Source organism: Enoplosus armatus, chromosome 9 (assembly GCF_043641665.1).
Source record: "Enoplosus armatus isolate fEnoArm2 chromosome 9, fEnoArm2.hap1, whole genome shotgun sequence".
Classification (NCBI taxonomy): Eukaryota; Metazoa; Chordata; class Actinopteri; order Centrarchiformes; family Enoplosidae; genus Enoplosus; species Enoplosus armatus.
Window position 1 is genome coordinate 11482659 of NC_092188.1, and position 18410 is coordinate 11501068.

At 44.3% G+C, this 18410-nt stretch overlaps 1 protein-coding gene across 1 annotated transcript in view; it reads left to right on the forward strand.

Annotated features, from left to right (window-relative positions):
- Nucleotides 1-1531: 1531 nt before the first annotated feature.
- LOC139290766 (ephrin-A4) overlaps nt 1532-18410 on the forward strand; it is a 30438-nt gene continuing 13559 nt past the window's right edge. The window contains exon 1 of the mRNA XM_070912625.1: nt 1532-1656. Coding sequence (XP_070768726.1) covers nt 1532-1656 — 125 coding nt within the window. The remainder of the gene's footprint in view (nt 1657-18410) is intronic.

Sequence of the window (18410 nt, forward strand, 5' to 3'; positions counted from 1 at the left end):
GAGAGAGAGAGAGAGAGAGAGAGAGACCCCCGCAGAGTGAGTTACTCCTCTGTGGTCCCCTTCACGTTTGCTGAGGGAGCGCTAGCTCGCTGGGGACAAATTAGCCACACAGGAGCACTGAGGCATCATGGGAAATTAATGATCAGGACCTCCAGGAAGTGAGCTAATGAGTCCTAGTGCCACACGCACATGTACACTGTGAACCACACACATACATACACAGGATACAAGATAGAGAAAGCAAGAGGAGGGAGGGGGGTCCTGCAGAAAGGAAATGTGTGCAGTACCAACAGCTAATAACACAAAGCTATCAATGTAACTTTGTCTGGATGAGTGATAGAGCTAAAACACTAGCAGGGTTAGTAATCTCACATACACACTCACACTCATACACACACACTTAGAGAATCAGATAATTAGAGAGGACCACCAGTGGCTTTCGCCCGTGGAGGCATAGTGATTACTGTCACTACATCCTCCCCTGGGGCGGCTGACAACAACCAGAGAATTAATACTTATCAACACACACACACACACACACATACACACACACACACACACACACACACACACACACTTCATATGGCTATATAAGTGTAGCTGAACTAAATGTGGATCTTGTAGACAACAGTTAAAGGGCCAGTGTGGCTCCCCACTGTTTTATCATCTTATGTGTTGGTACCTGAACACACCATTTTACCATGTAACCTGATGCTGCCCTACTTGGAGGTTATTGTAACTATAAGTTTTAAGGCTGGATTAAGTTCTGGAGGGGATGAAGTTTGAAGTTCTGACAGGACTCTTAAGTTGTGTGTTGGAGTTTATTGAATGACACAAGTTTAAACAAGTATTCTACAATTTTAATAAGTAACTGTTCAGCTCCAGGGGGCGGAGAAAAGAGGACAGAGGGTCCCAGGCCAGTTCCTGCAAAACTGGAACAGTGACAGACTGTCTCCCCACACCAGTCGGCGCACCTCACAAGGATTTAATTTTGCACCACAGTATCGCACATCACCACACCCTTGTCGCGTGATTGGCCCAAAGTTTCCCCGGCACCGCCCTCAGCTCAGCGGATCCGCCCTTCCAGCGCTCCGCAGCCAGTCGCTGCCAAACCAGCTGGCAGTTCCAACTGATATTCTGACCCTTTACTGTACACTCGAGACTCTGACCTTTAAACTAAGGTTCAGCTTCTTTTCTTTTGTCTATTATATTTCAGTGAAGAGATCTCAGTCCAAAACCATCATGCGGACCATGGACAAACTCTCAAGAACCTTTCACAGTGGAAGTCCACACCTTCCACTCTGCAGCCTGTGATTTCACCTCTTTTTTAGCCACTTTAATCACGTTACCTTTACGCATCATGCAAAAGAAGTGCAGCAGCAGATGAGGTAGAAGTTTGAGTTCGTTGATGAGTTGGTGAAGCTGCTGGGGAAAGTTGTTCACCGAGCTCCTCTGTCGGGTCTCATCACCTGATCTGCGCGCCACTCCCAGCCGGGTGCCGAGCCTCTCCGTGGCCCCTGCGGCGCTCACGATGGGCTCCATAATGTGGACCCCGGGAGCTCTGCCTGCTTGGAAAGCCACGATCTTCCTCTTTAACATAATCTCAGCTGCTGTGACCAAAAGACACGTCGTGTATTGGAATTCTACAAACACAAGGTGAGGAAACATTGTGCGCTTAATGATGTTCCTTTTCAGGACAAAGCGAGATTGTTTTCTCTGCGCTCCCCACAACCGTCGCCACACGAAGTTTTAATGTCAAGAGCAACATGAGGTTCACGTCAGCCTACTTTGCATGGAACAAATGTAGTTGGTCTGAACTTGCAGGGTCATGCTATTGCACAACGACCACAATAATTCCTACTAAATGAGTCAGACTTTAGTTGGTTTAAAGAATCTCTGCAATGCGGCAGGTCGTGTCCTTGTGTTGCCTAATTGAAGAGGGGTGCAGAGCAGGTACCGAAAACCTGCACTAACCCGAAATCTATGTGGCAGCTACTTTAGTTAAATTAGGAGGCCTGAGCTCATACTGGATACAGTGCAGCCATGGGTTCATCTGACTCACGGTGGCCTGACCTCACCTTCCTCCTGCAGCTAGTTATCTTTATCATTATGACTACACTCTAACCGTGGCTTTCACCTGCCTTTTGGAGTTAGTGATTATGCTACTTATAGAATGCCAGAAGTAAGGGTTTCTTTTTAAGTGTTTACTCTGAATAGTGTCCTAGATAGCATTCTGAGGACACAGGTGTATATTAAAGGCTAAAGTGCTGCTGTGCACAGGCGAATATGAAGTTGGATAATAGGGAGGCGAGTGTGTGTGTGTGTGTGTGTGTGTGTGTGTGTGTGTGTGTTTGTGAGTGTGTGTAATGGGTTGATTGGGGCCATTAGCAAGGCAGAGTCAGGCTCACCTGCTGATCCAGGTGTTCCAGTCTGGCTAATTGAAGGGTTGAGGTGGAAGACCTGCAGGGCCAGTAGGGCTACTGCCCAAAATAACACATCCACCATTCTCTCACCCGCTTATTTAGAGACTCTCGCTCTCCGTAAGGCCTGATTCCCCAAACACTCTTTCAGATGAATGACCTTTTTACTTAATAGTCGTTGGCCACAGAGGCCACTTTGTCAGTCACAGTTTTTGTCTTGTATTTTGCATTCATGGATGCACTAAATGTGGCAGAAATATGACTCCTGGGACTGATAATTTCCCCAAGGGCTCCCTTTGTCAGGTCTGCAGGACTCATCCTGCACTGGAGGTTATAGCCGAGGTTATATCCAGTGTGTCCAGGCGGGTAAAACCCAGTCCTGTAATTGGGATCCAACAGAAATGTGGTGGGGAGGAACACTGTGAGGATTAGGAAGCACCTTCTTGTTCCCCAGAGATTCAGGGATGAATGGTCACAGCCTGTGGCAGGGCCACACAGTCGGCTGCAACACCACACAATCACAATGCCATCAGCATCACGGCAGAGGGTAACCCACTGTGGCAGAGAATCACTCTCATCAGCAACACCACCCAATCACAAAGCTATCAGCGGAGCCGCGATGCTGCACCCGGTCCAGAATCCCCTGGGTTTACCGCTAGGACTCACTTTCATTCCTCCTCTCCTCTCTTCTCCTTTCCTCACTCTTCATTACCTCCCTTGTTACATCCCACTCTCCTTCTCATTTTTTTGTCTGCGCTCCCCCCCTCCTCCTCCTCCGTCGCCCCCTTTATCTCTCACGACTCCCTCCTGCCCGGTGATGGATATTGGCGGTGTGATTAGTTGAGCTTCAGTCACTTTCCCATACCATATTTTCTATTAGCTGCCAGCCAGCGAGCCAGGTTGTCCTGAGGCCTGTAAATGTAGCCTGGTGAGGGAAAAGGAGCACAGGGACCAGAGAGCGGTGCTTTTGTTGGCTCGGCGCTGCACTGCAGGGTCCAGGACTCCACTCTAGCTACATTTGGCTTTTTGTTTATTTGTCTACAATGTTGTAACAGTTTCAAATTAAGCTTAACTGTTGAATGTACTAAAAAGCTCTGGGCTCGTGTCCAGCTGCTCCGATCAATATCTTTTATATTAACAATGGATCAGATGAAAGGAGTTGCTCATAGTGACGAACCCACAAAGAATTATCATCTGACTCTGCAGTTCCCCTCAGCTCTACGTAGCATTTTAGCATCTTTCAGCGCATTGTTTTGGTTTAACAGCCAACTTTACTGTTTTGATTCAGTTTCACTGCTTTCGCCAGCGTTGTTTATAGCAAAATAGCTCTGATAAAACCCAGTGTAAGCAACACCAAACAGCAGAGGGACAAAGGTAGCGACTAGTGGAGCATTGAGCAGCTAAAGAGCCAGATATTTCCCTCAGGAGTTGGTGGAGAACAAAACATGGCAAATATTGGACTTAGAAGAGATTGAATATTGGACTTACATTTACCAGGTTGTCAGAAACATGACTTGAAATTCATCTGGGTTTGTAAATAGGCAACTGTTGTGTTTCCAGAATTTTAAATAAAGTTGGAATAAATATTATATCTTAAATGTATTGGAACACATTGGCAGAATGTTGTTGATTTGGCCTTTGTGCTCGTTTTCGTGGTTCAACCTTTGTAAATTTTGGCGGTGTTGGAAATGACTGAACTGTTGAATGTTGGGCTAATACTAAGTCGTTCTGACAGCTAAAAGACAAAGAACCGTGTAGACCAGTTTATTCATGCCATCTCTGACACTGGAAAAACAGCTAAAAAGAGGGAGCAAGCTGCCGTTACAGACGCTATATTAAAGGCTCAGCTCGTATGTAACATAACTGTAGCTGGTGAGCAAACAGACTCCTCTTAATACGGATGACAAAAGACATTCTCTAGCCATCACCTTTCCTTTCGACATCTAGATTTATGGTTTTAATGAAGCGGGGGCAGTGAAGTGGAGACTGAAGGGCCTTGTTGCTCTGTTCTTCGCTGGCTAATATGGCTGTAACAAAGGCTCAGTGAAACACTTTAACTGGCACACATTTAGCACCCTCCAGATTGAAAAATGGAGCTCTGAAATGAAAGTGATAGAATGACTACGGGGTCAGCGTTGAACATCGTAGAATCAGATACCCTGGCCTCTTTCATTGTGGGGCTCAAGTGGTTCGATTGCCCTCTTTTTATGATTTTATGAACAGAGTTTACGATCGTTCTCACTTTTATTACAGTGTTTCTCTCAGAGCGATAGTTCCTTATTAGAGGAGAAATTATTTTTTACTTCCTGGAGCAGTTAAAGGTTAGTAAAATATTATAACCAAAGTGCTCCAGGCTTGAGTGTGTGTTTGTGTGTGTGTGCTGACAGTATACCTCAGCTCTCCCCTGAGTAGCGAGCTCAGACTAGTTTATTGGTATATTAAGCCCCCTCTTCTGTGCCATGTGTGCTTTAAAACCTGTTGGACCAAATAAGTTGACCAGGCTATTTGCTGATACAACAGTGTCTGCTCCTTGTGCTACATTCATCCTCATAAATTCACTCGGGATCTGTCAGAAAGTTTACTCAGAGCGCCAAAACTTTTAAGGATTGAATTAACTTTTTTTTTTTTTTTTTGCAAGAGATGGCTTGAAAGAGGCTTTTTTCCATCTATATCTGGGCTGCTCATACACCTGTAACAAGAATAAATGTCACCCAAACCTGAACCTTAAATAAGCTACTCCATTTCCTCGTCCTCTGACTTACCCTTGTTCTTGGCTCACACCTCTGCTATTGCTCTGCCTCTTATCCGACATGGCAGGAGGCAAACTTGTTGCAACAGTTCCTCTGGATCAAACTTTAGACTCTTGTTTCCTGACTCCCCTCGTCTTTTCTTTCCTGCAGAACGGTGGGTTAGCTGGGTGTTAATTGGAGATAAGTGCTTTAACATTTACATAGTGATATACTGCACAATAGGGATATGATAACCAATTTCTCTTACCTGTGTCCTCTCTTGCTCGCACTTGAACTCATTCTGCAAGTTTGGACACAGACCTTTTAAAGCATTTAAAACAACCCCAGACCAGTCCAGACCCCCCCCTCCCCTCTCCTGACAAAGGCTTAGGGCGAGCTCCAAGCCAGCGAAGCGTGTTTAAACGGTGCGTGAGGAGATGAATATTTGTATTGGTTTTCTGTATCTTTATTGAAAGCGGCCCTCATAAGTCTTCCGTGTAATCTCTGCTCTGTTTATGCATCATTTCCCTCTGTGTGCACTCATGAATGATCTAGTTTAAATACCAAAGTAAATCACATTCTGCATACCATACCTTCACACACACATGCAGTGTACAGTAAAGTGAAAGCAGACAGTGTTTGTAATTGTGCCTTGTCTGGGGAGATGATTGCACTTCTAGACTGATTTCTTTTTTGATTTCTTCTTTATTATTTTTCGTCTGCGTCTGTTCCTCCTCTGTTTTGTGTGTGTGCATGCAAATGAATATATTTCTTGCGCTGCCTGCTATCTCTCCTCTCTGTGTCTGTCTCTGTACTAATCTCTGTCTTCCCCTGGTAAATGATTAACATGGAGAACCTGGCTGAACTATAATCAACAAACCCACAGTGAGGTAATTACCACTTTATTCCCTGTCCTGCTAACAAAGCAACCTCCCCCCTCCACGTCTCTCTCTCTCCTCATCTGTCATCTATCTGTATCAATGTCTCTCTCCCTTTTCTGTGTCAATGCCTATTGTCTCACTCGCTGCTGTGCTAGTGGTCTGTGTAGATCCAGAGGTGTGTTTGTGAGTGCGATTGTGTACCTTATCTGTCCTTGTAAATGTGCTTTGTCTGTTTTGTTTGTGGTATTGAGTGTATTATCTGGAGGTAAACTGTGGACGAGTTAACTGTGTGTACACTTGAGCTTCTTCATCTCTGTCAGAAAACAATGCGAGGCAGTGATTTTAGTGATTTGTACGCCTGTGAATTGACATTTGGTGCCATTGTTGTCGGTTGAAGTTCATTTCAGTGGAACAATAGCTCTGTTAGAGGTGTGTGTGTGTGTGTGTGTGTGTGTGTGTGTGTGTGTGTGTGTGTGTGTGACCTGCTGGTTTGCATAAAAAGGGAACGAGATGGAGTGTGATAAATTCATTTCAGTTCTGGGAAAACAAAACCCAGAAATGCACCAGGATATCCAGCCACTATTATAACACTCAGAGTTTAGATGCATTTGTGATCGCGCACATGATTCATGTTTTTTACTAGTTTTTGTGAGACTCTTCCGCTCACAGCAAGTAGTGAAAGTGGCTTTGACTGGAAAAATCCTCAATTCCGGCCATCGGTGTGCAGCTGTGGGAGAATTTACCAATCGCTGTACCGGCCTCTCATCTAAATAGGTCATTGTTTCGTTTCCAGTCATTAGTTGATTTTAGGTGTGACTAGTGTTGGAGGGAAATGGCGTGTTATTGCCTTTGGATGCTTGGTTTTTTTAAAGGTGGGGCGTGCAGATAGAGTATTGTGCAACCACGTCTTTTGCTCTGAAGTGTCACGTGGCCTCATTATGTGCAGCATTTCTAGTGAGTCTTTACAGAAACAGGTACAAGTTACAACCTACTGACACTGCCTCCTTTTTTTTATCTGTATGATGTCAGGAATCCTACATTGTATTGTTTAGTGTTACATTATACCCAAGACTGAAACCAACATAAAAGTTACACAAACAAAAATTATCTCTGACTGTGAATTGAAAGCAGACACGCACGCGCGCACACACACACACACACACACACACACACACACACACAGACACACACAGACACACACACAGGACGACAAGAGCACACTGTGTTGAAAATGAGGTTTGGGCAGAGGCCTAGCGGTGAGGACATCTGTATTAAAATGGATCAGATAGTCACTATGCAGCTCGGAGCCGCCGGAGCAGACATGGTGTACGAGCATGAAAGGACGGCCGCTCTCTCCTCCTGGTCAGGATATTTAGTCAATCGATACCAATTTAACACACAGATATTATCGCCGGCTTCTCGCATTATCGCTAGGCTGCATATGGACCCATCTCTTTCCCAATTTCCCTCCCCACGCTGCCCTGTTTCTCTGTGTACACACATACATCAATATTAGGGTGCATTAAGCTGTAATAAGTTGCATTGTATGAATGACTCCAAGTGGGGCGGAACAGCTGTGGAATGAAATGAGGTTCAATGTCGTCTGCCTCTCGGTTGGCACAGCGCAACCTGGCTTTGGCACAAAATGGCTGCCATGTGTGAAGAGGGTGGTTATGGTGGTTAAGGGCTGTTGGTGAGCGCTGAGCGGGAGCGCATCCATTCATTCATGGCACACAATGAGCTGGCATTGTTGTAGGTGTCAGGCCAATTGTGTATTTCTTTGACATACAAAACAGCAATTAAATTGTGGCGTGAGAATATGTAAACTTCTAATGTGGGAAACGCTATCAACTTAAGCTTGACCGAAATAACACAATCTGCTTGTTGTTTAGCCAATATGTGCCTTTTTAGAATTTCACACACACACACGTGCAGGCAGAAACAGGCAGACACACACTCTCAAGTACATATAACCTCGCACAATGCTCTTCCACTCAGCTCAGAAATCCTGCCAAGAGGCAACCTGGGAATTCCCTGAGACAGAAATTGAATTAGTATTGACCCAGGCAGAGCGAAAGGCTGTAGCAGAAACCGGGATTATTGTACCATACAAGGTCCTCGCTGCCAAGAGGACACTGAGACGTGTTTGCCATCATACCTCAGGTCTTCAAAGGTGCTTAAGAGCAGTCGCTCCAAAAGTTGTTGATTGATGATTTTCACCAGTACAATAGTTGATGCAGTTTTCCTTCATGTCAGAAAATTTGTAAGAAATGTCATGCTTTTGGATGTGAATGTCTACTTAACTCAACAAGAAACACTTTGTTCACACAGTTGCACTTGTTATTTATATGAACTTGTGAAGAATTGGAGAAATGGAGTCTCCCAGCGTGCGATGATGTTGATGTTGTTTTGGTCACTACATGAGTCTCCATGCTGTTAGCAGCCAGGAAGGTGCTCTTCTGAATGTTCTGCACTTTTTTTTTTGATGTTCTAGGGTCAGATGCAAATCTTGTGCAGTAGTTATGCAGCCAGTCAGATCAGTAGATTACAAGCCACACATTTGGAAACACAGTGCTAATAAGTAAGTGTCCATGTGAGTGAGATACTGACACTGGGTTTAACATCTCAAGGAACCTGATTGTAGTTTTAGTCTTTTTTTCATAATTGTTCCAGCCACAAGTTTTAAGTGATGTTTTTTTTAAGATCTTGTACTGAGGATATATTGTAAATGTGTATGACGTACCTGTATAATAATAACGTGAGCTGGCATTCTGCAATGGAAAGGCATAGTGAAGGATAAAAGTACTTTAAATGAAATCATACAAATGTATTAAGTTATACGCCTGCACTCAGTGGAGGAAATGGAAAAATACTTTAAATAGTAAAAAGCAGAGAATACTCTGCAAGAATTCTCACGTTTTGCTTCTGTAAGTTGCTGTCCTCAACTTGCCAGCTCGTCAGTCTTTATTTATCGATTAGTGTTTTGCTAATTATGTCTTCTGCTGGTCATTTTAAAATCCACCCGTCTTGTGAACTAGCACATAGGGTTGCCATGCAAGTGTGTCTTGAGTGAGATGGTGTGTATCCAGAAGCCGTAGAGGAGAGATAGGAGTGGCCGTCTTCACACCAGAACAAACTTTATGGACTAATAAACCTCCTAGAAAGCACAGCTCCGCGACACTTTATCAAGACACAACAAAGAGACACTTTGATAAAAAGACTTGAGGTGTGAACGTGTGTGTGTGTGTGTGTTTAGGGGGTGTATACTCTTGTGTATGAGACCTTTTTATAAATGATTGTGCTTATCAGAATTACCTTGTCATAGATGTAAAAGAAAAGTGAGATCTTCAAGTAACACTTTTTGTCAGCAATATTCCCAATGCCTAAAAAAAACACCTTTTATCCTGTGCTTTGTGATTCCAGAAGAGATGGAGCACATGACAAATGTTGTGTAGATATTTTGAATCCGCTGTATGATTTTTGACTTTTCCATGGTAGAACAAAAACTAATATTATTTTGGCATTGCCTCCCAGAAGTATGGCAGCACAGCCTACTTTCCAGCCTCCAGTGATGTGAAACACACTCACATTCCTCTTCTCTGTTTCTTTTTGGGCTGGCACACACACATACACCACACACACCACATATGAATACACACACTCCCTCTCTGCTTCCCTTTTCTCGTCAGCCCCCAGAGATTGTAAAAACATTAGACCTGCAGTGGAGGGAGCGATGGAAGGAGAATGCGTTAAGGAGAGCACGGTAGTGAAAGAGTCAACAGATTATAACTCCCAAAACAGCTCGGGAAGGCCCCCAGGGATGGAGGGATGAGGTGAGAGGGAGAGAGGGAGAGAAGGAAGAAAGGATGTCAGCAGGTATTACTATCACTGTCACAACCAGGCGTGAGGAGCAACCCCCCTCCCCTCGGCCCTTCCCTCCGTACCAACACACACACACAGGGGCGCACACACACTCCGTGACGCAGGCTCGTATACAGGTGTGGTACAGAGACACACACACACACACACACACACACACACAACCAATAGTACCATCGCCCTGCCTGCACGCACACTCGCACACGGCTGCTCGGACTCTGGGGAGATCCCCAGTAGGAATCACACCCCATTTAGAACTGACACTACTTTCTGGTGTGTGTGTGTGTGTGTGTGTGTGCGTGTGCGTGTGCGTTGACTAAGCATACTGTGTATGGTTATGCATGTTGTAAAATTATAGTAGAGTGGCTTTACCTGAGTAAGAAAAGGACGAAATATGAATGGAATGTGGTATCATGTGCTTATTCAAACATGCCTACGCTTTATAGGCTTACAGTAAGATGATGAGATATGGTTTTGGTATGTGTCTGTGTGTGTGTGCGCCAGCATATTTGGAAGTGTTATTTTTGTAGCAATAACTAGTACCACATGATTTTCGGGTGTGCAGTAATGCGCAGCTTGATCCCTGTCTCCTGGTACTCTGACTGCTATTTTTTCTCTCTGCTTCCTTGTTCTTTTTTCTGCCCTTCCTCCTCTTTTCTCAACATTTTGTTCCAATCAAATCTTTTATTTATGAGTTCGAGGGAATGTGGACTTTTTTTTTTTCCAGAATTAGTTCTTTGATCAACCTGCAGTTGTGCAGCTGGATGAGTGGTATCTGTTCACCCTCTGCTACATGTATCCACTTTTTTTCGCAGTATGGTGCATATGTTATTGCTTTCGTAGGATGCTATGGTAGCTTGTACCATCTACTACACTGGCAGGCTGCTGACATGTTAGTATGCAGAGTAGGGAGTTATATACTGGACATATGGTACAAACTGTGAACCTACCGTTCCTTGAGGTTAAGTTGATTAAATTGTGTCTTTGTCAATAATTTCAATAAATATTTTTTTGACATTTTTTATGTAAACTGTTTTTTAATGAATTGCTCTCTGTCACTGTCCAAAAGTATGTTTTGTTATATTCATCCGAAATGATAAGATTGTAATTCACAGTCTGAGAGCATCCAGAGTAGTGGTGGTATTTTTGTGCTGAATGGAAGAGGGGAAATAGCCTTGTCCCAAATCTCCATAGCTCTGGCCTTGTAGCAGGAGAACTCATGAATCTCATTGCTCTCCTATTCAGCCTGAAATGGAGTTCTTGTACGCAGCACGCTTCTCAAAACACTGGAGCAGACGCTCCGTGTTTGTGATTGTGGAATTAATCTGTGTGTTCTCCTAAAAATACACCCAGTGACAAATGCCTAGTCATGAAAGTCAGAAAATCCCTTACTCACTACATTTTTTTTTTTTACATTTGAGGAGGTTCCCTGATGGATTTCCTTTCAGAACGGAAAATAGTTCTGAGCAGTGTTTCTCTTCATCAAAGGTAGATACTGAATACCTAAACAAGTGGGTTTTTGGTGGTATTTACTTACTTTGCATCTGATTTACAGTGGACTACTTACTATGAAGAGAAAACACTCGCCCACACTCCCCGACACTGTACCTCGTGCGTGTTAATCTTGTAATTTTGGGTCATTGTGGTTCATTACTTAAAGTAGCGACCAGTCATTTTTAATCCCAAATTAATCACTTAATCCCCGTCCAGTGTCAGGCTGTTTGTTACCACTGTGTGAGACTGCCGTCTGCACCTCTCCTCTTGACCCTCGCCACTTCCTTCCTCTATGCTCCTAAATCCACCCCCACCCCCCTTCCCTCTTATTGTGTCTAAACCCTTCATCAGTGTTGTGGAACTTAACTGGCCTTTCTAAGAAATTCAGGGGCATCCGGCCTTGATGCAGAGAATGGCATCCACTTATATCAGCCCAAATGTTGAAAGCATGAATTTTATTTCACACGATGTAAAGAAATGGATAGGCTAATGTACTGGAGCTGAATATACTGTATTGACTTAATGAATAACACACATTCAGCAGCCTTGTTGCCAAATGGACGGTTTTGTTAAAACAGGTTTGTTTTTCAGTACTTTTGTCTCTTTTGAGGTGATTGGTAGAAGACATCAGTGTAAATGTCCTACCTCTGGTGTGAATATGTGCTCATGTGTGTGAGGGCGGGGCGGGTGGGTGGCTGTGCGTGACTAGAACAGGACAAAGCTGGCTGCCTCGAGGGGGAATAAGGGGGACCTTCCATACCCCGACGCACAGAGCGATATGAATCTTAACCGTTGTGACGGAGAAAGATGGAGAGGGAGAGAGAAGCATGGATCGGCTGCGAGGGAGGGTGAGAGAAGGGGGCCAGTTTAGACTCCTGGGATTCCAAAGCAGTGACCGTGAAAGTGCTTAGATAAACAGAGAGAAAGACGGAGAGTGGGGGCGAAGTGGGTGAAATGGTGGTGGAAGAAGCAGTGGAGGGAAGAGAGGACGAGAAGGTGTAGGCACGCTGACAGGGAAAGGAAATGAGACCTGCTGAAGATGGGGTGAAAGAAAGCAGATGGGAGTGAAACCGAGTATAGGAGTTTTTAAATAAGTTCACCGGGAGTCAGAAGGACTCAGGAAGGGGCCAACATACTCTATTTACTCCTTTACTCTCCAATCGTTTTCTCTCCATCTTCTCCTTCCCTCTGTTTAAATAATTGAGGACTGTTGGCTGTATTAGGGCAGGTTTCCTTGACATGTCTTAACTGTGTGTGTTACTGACTGACTAACCGAAGGATGGCTCTCGCAGTCATTCCTCCACTAACATCCACCAAATAATCAGACACGGAGGGAACGCGAGAGGCAATGCACAGCTGGGATGAATAGTCCATGGTGCCTATCCAGCACTGACCTTCTCATCACAGAGCGAGACAAAAACAGAGTACAAGAAAAGGAGAGAAAGAGTGTCTACGGCATCAGAAGTGTGACCCACTTAGTAAATGATGGATTCTCAAAGCCAAGTCTGATTTATTGGCTGTGTGTTTGCTTTGCGAGCGCCCTTTTCACTATTGTGAAGAGTGTATCTGAGTAAATGTGTGTGTGTGTGTGTGTGTGTGTGTGTTTGTGTGTTTTAAGGGGTGTTGTTCGCATGTGCTCCTTAACCCACTTACACAGGTGGGCCTTGCTGAGAGACCTGAGACACAGATAAGTGTAGTTAAGTATAGTTAATCTAATAGATGAGGGTGTAGAGCGCATACTGCTTCGACAACGGGACTCTGTAAAGAAGAGTTAAGGACATAAAATAACTTTTTAAAGAAATCAAGAACAAAGCTATTAAGTGTTATTAGATAACTGTTCATTATGGGATGTGAAAGACAACCCCATCTCATGGAAAAAGCTCTTTACTGATGTCTCATAATTTCAAACACTGCTACAAAGATTTTTTGGTTGAATGCCATTTACCAGCATTTGTTAACTGTAAAAGAAGTCTGGCAAACAGCACTTTCGTATGAGTTTTTAAAGCAACTGACAGCTCCAAAGTGGTCAAGTCATCTTTGTCCAACATTGTTAAAAGAAAAACTCCACTTTTTGTGATTTGAAGGGGAAACAAAAACTCTAAACTAATGACAACATAAAGATGCAGACAAAGACAGACACGCTGCACTGAAAAGAGGACGACAAGCAAACTCACCAACTGAGGGTTGCAACTAACGGTGATTTTCATTATTGATTAATCTGCTTATCTGAGTAATTGTTTGGTGTATAAAATGTCAGAAAGTAGTGAAAATGTTCCCAGAGCCCAAGGTCACGTCTTCATACTGTTTGTTTTATCCAAATAACAGCCTAAATCCCAGAGAGCAGAGAAATATGTAAATCTTCACATTTGAGAAGCTTCAACCAGAGAATTTTTGGCAGCTTTATTTGAAAAAATATATATTTTTAGATTATTTGGCCATACACCACCTGCCCCATCGGCACAAACCCAATATGACCAACTTTTTAAGTGTTATTTACAGTGTTAAGCGTTAAGTAACTTAATTTCTCTACACCTGTGCGATATGACCAAAATGCCAATATAGGTCATTTCATATGATATGTATGATAATGATTCATATCACAATATGGCACATTTTCTGTAACTTCAATGAATTAATAGTTTATATAAATATTAAATATTTTATACCCAAACCACGTCCATGCAACAGAAGTAGCTCCTGCTTTTGTCTTGGCTACTCCTTCTCCTGTTTATCCCGTACTGTGACACGTTCACTCTCCTCCATGTTTGTTTGTGTTGCCTTCATGCAAATTTGCGACCTGCATCCGTGTCGTGCAGAAGAGCGCAAAGCGTCGTCCAAACGATGATAATTTTGGCATATAGGGTATGATTTGCGACACAAACATAGAAATGCTACAGAATAATATGAAATCGTGACACAATATATATCGTATATACTTATCTGCTCTGGCACCGTGTGCAAAGCTGACGGGTCCATACAGCAAAGTTAGAATATAAACATGAGACAAATGATGTTGACACAGTGGATCAGCCTGGCTGCCACTTTGTAGCAATACACTTTGATAGATTTCATAAATACTTTGAATCATGGCTTTTTGTGTCCACCCATCATAGCTGTCACTGTCTTCGTCTGTCCGTCCTGTCTCTGAGCGGTGAGGTACTGGAGCTATATTCAGGTTTATGTATCCGAGTCTGGCACCTGTACAGATCAGCCCTGTATTTACCCTGCAGCTCCATTTAGACTGCAGAAACATGGAGAGCACTCATTACTCTGAGGTTTAGGCTGTCCGACGGAGGGATGCAGGGAAAAAAAGACGAATGGGGCGAAGGATGGATGGGTGGGGCATTGGCTTGGCTCCAATCCCAGCTCTGGATTGGTTGTTGTCCTGGCAACGGCACGTCTGACCTTATTTACCCCCTTGCACACCCCTTGCCGTACGCGCGCACCGCTCTCGCCCATGCACGTCTCTTTTGCCGCGCACTTTACCCCGTCACTCGTCTCTGCGTGCGTGGGAGCTGAAACTCTTCTTCATGTGCCCTTTTCTTCTCGCACTCCTCTTACAAGTGTGGCCACCTCCTCACAGAGCAGGTGAGAGCGTCAAGTCAGGCAACATTTCCCGCTGCTGCCGTCCTGGTGGGCACAGTGAGGCAACATTTTGGCATGCAGTGTTTTTGGTCAAACAGCACAAAATATATAGAAGCCGTAGACTGCAAGACTGCAAGACTGCACTCTTGTCCATTTATATTGTGGACAGTAATTTCATACCTCCCAGAAAAGTCACTGGAAAGCTTATTTTAGCATCAGACTAGACCACACATGGAGAGCGGTGCCTATGCATGACAGAGCTCTGCCACAAAGGGGGATGATGGCTTCTGCAGACCTGCAGCCGTATCCAAATGGTTCCGATGGATTGGTTTCCATACTGATGGGTCCTGTGAGCCCGAATCGTGCAATTTTCCTCAGCTCTGATGGCCGAAGCTATACAACCTGTTTGTGCTGCTGAGTCCCACAGAATGGACACACACATCTACACACACAGAGGAGGACCTATGCCCTAACAGGCAGAAAATAGGGTCTGTCTTTACCTGAGGCTGAGAATCATTCAGGGCCTAAAGCAGCAGGTATGTGTGTGTTTGTGTGTGTATATCTGAGTGTTTTATCTGTGTCTGCAAATTGATAGGGAATGTGGGTCCATGAGGCAGCCTGCTGATCCACACAGTTTGAATGCCCTGTGCCTTCTGGTCATTCAGTGGAGCCCGCAGGGCAAGAAAGGTGCAACCAATCACTTCATCTAGGTTATGCACACACACCCACAGCCATCAATGCCAACGCTAATGCACCAAATGCATATCGATAAATGATAGTTTGCAATGTGTGGGTGCAACCTTCTATATTTATTAGGACAGAAGCATTAGGTTTGTCTGATAGCACAGGGCTTCCCTCAGGAAATGGTTTAGCAGAGGTGGTAAGCCACCCAGATCCTAATGCATATTAATACAATGTGTGCGCGCAGAACTTGCATGTAAGGAAAAACCACAGACTTAAGTAGATGGAGACGGAGGAGGGGGAAAAAGAAGGAGGAAAGTTTACACACCATCCACATTTGGGGATTAGGAGTCATAGAAAAGAAAGCAAAAGGTCTGGTGTAGAGGGGAGATACACTTCCTGCTGACCTTGAAGGAAGCACACACACTCACATACCAAACAGGAAGGAGTAGATAAGAGCAACAGCTTCTTCCCCTTAAGTCCCTCTTTCCTCTCAGTGCGGAGCGGTTGATCACCGTCATTGGACACAGTTTGATGACACTGAGCATCTAAAGAGGCCGGGTCTGCAGAGTCTTGAGGGTGTGAGGTTGGAGGGGGGTGGTAAAGGGATTTTTCGGCCAGCTGGGCAGGCGGGGTGGTGGGGGGCCCCAGATGGTCAGAGGTGGGGGGTGAAGTCCTTGTTTGTGCGCGTTGAGGGGAGTAAGCACCAGGTTAGACACAACACTGGTGTTTGGGCTCTGGACACAGCATGGCTTTGTGTGGGCGTCGGGGGGGGGGGGGGGGGGGGGGCACAGCTAATAGACGGGAGGGGAGGTGACGGGGAGGGGTGTCCTGATTCTGCTCCATTTTACAGATGGAGTTGTAGGAAATAGGAAGTAGGAAATGGGGAACAAAAAGGTTTGAGCCACACAAATTCAGAAATGGCAGTATCGAGTAGGTGAAGTCTCTCTCATTCTCTGACTCGTGGGTGAATGATTCCTTTTCTTTCTTCCTCTGATGATAGGATAGCCTGTGGAGCAGGAGGTCACTGAAGCTTTGGAGACCTCAATGAAAGAATGTTCCCTCTCTTTAGTTCTGCCTTGTTCCCTCTTTCCTCCTGAACCGTTTTTGGGCTCTTTTTGTCATAAACTTCTCTCATTCTTTCCTTCAATTATTCTCCCCAGTACACTGCTGTTTTCCCCATGAAAGGCTTCCAAAGTCTGGTTTTATTCACCTGCCCGACATCACAGTTCCTTTTTTCTTTCTAAACATGAAATTGTAATGGTGTTCAGGTGTGCACTTTAGTTTGCCATACGTTTTTGTTCAGTCCCCCCCTTGTAGTCAGACCTGTATTGAGAAATGTTTGTATTAAATCTTTGTGATATAGATACTGGATGTCACCAGAACGTGGAACAGCAGAAATAATTTATGTGTCTGAGGTCGGTGGCATTGTGAGCAGGGCAAGTTGGCAAGCTACTGTGGCTAGGTAACTAGAAAAATGCTAGCAGTAGACAGTAGACAGTTTGCAGATTTACCTCATCAAGCAAATCAACTGATCGCAGCTATTCAATTTCAATGAAGTGATTTCGGTCTGAAATTTGGCTGTTTAAAAATGCTGGTGTGACCGGGCCATTATGATGACTAGTTGGATTAACCAAACACAACTGTGACACCCAGAATACTAATGCAATCAGTACGACTATCAGTTGACGTTAGTGTATTCATCGAGATTAATGACTCGCCTGATGAATCTCCTCATCTGTCATCCTGCGGTAAACCCCACCCATCTGGCACACCAGAAAAACCTGAAATAAACAATACCATTTCACAAAGTCATCCTCCTAGAGAGCACCAGAGATCCTCCCACATCACCAGAAGTGTTACTGCAGCACCCACCGTAGAGGCTGAAGCTGTGTCTTGTTATGCTGAGCCAAGGCACAGTGACCACAGCTCGCTGTGCCCAGTCAGCATAGTGACCACAGTTAGCGATCACCCTGCTGTGATTGACCACGGAAGAACTGAGGCTCCACCAAGCCTTTCAGCCTCCCATCGTCACTACAAGGAGCCAACGGACTTTTACAGTGTGCTGGTTAGCATGAAAGTGTTTATTAAAACTACAGTATCTACAGTATGTATTTTCTCAATTCATTTGGGATGCATAGTCTAGTGTAAGCATGTTATTAGCATTTTCATTGTAGTGGAGCATTCTTATCCCCCATGTTTATGTGCACTACTTGCGTTAAGTGCCCAAGTGTATTCAGTATGCATAGTATGCAGCTGCTGTGCGTGATCGAGTATCTGTTCTGTATTCCTGAAGCCGTGTTGTGGGATTGTTGCTCCTTTAATTATTCTCTCATATTAAAGGATCAAAGGTCTCTGCCACAGTCAACCCCCTGCATTTCATTATAAATGCACACACTCACACACAGTCATACACGCACATGTGTGTGTGTGTGTATGTATATATATACATATGTATATATATATGCTTCTTTGTGCACACACATGGGGAGGACATGGTTATGTTCAATTTTTGAATTTTGAATATGAGTTCCTGTAATTATAAAAATGGAAGCACGTCTTGTCTTGCTTTTTTTTTTTTATTCGGCTCCTCTGTGAGATTTTTCTTTAGCAACCAAGAGCTTGCACCAGTCCTCAGAAGGGTGTCACTGATCACCCTCTGGCATGAGGGATAGAGCATGTTTTATTCTCCTGAAGTACTTTCATGTCTATGTGCGTGTGTGAACATGTGTTTAAATGCA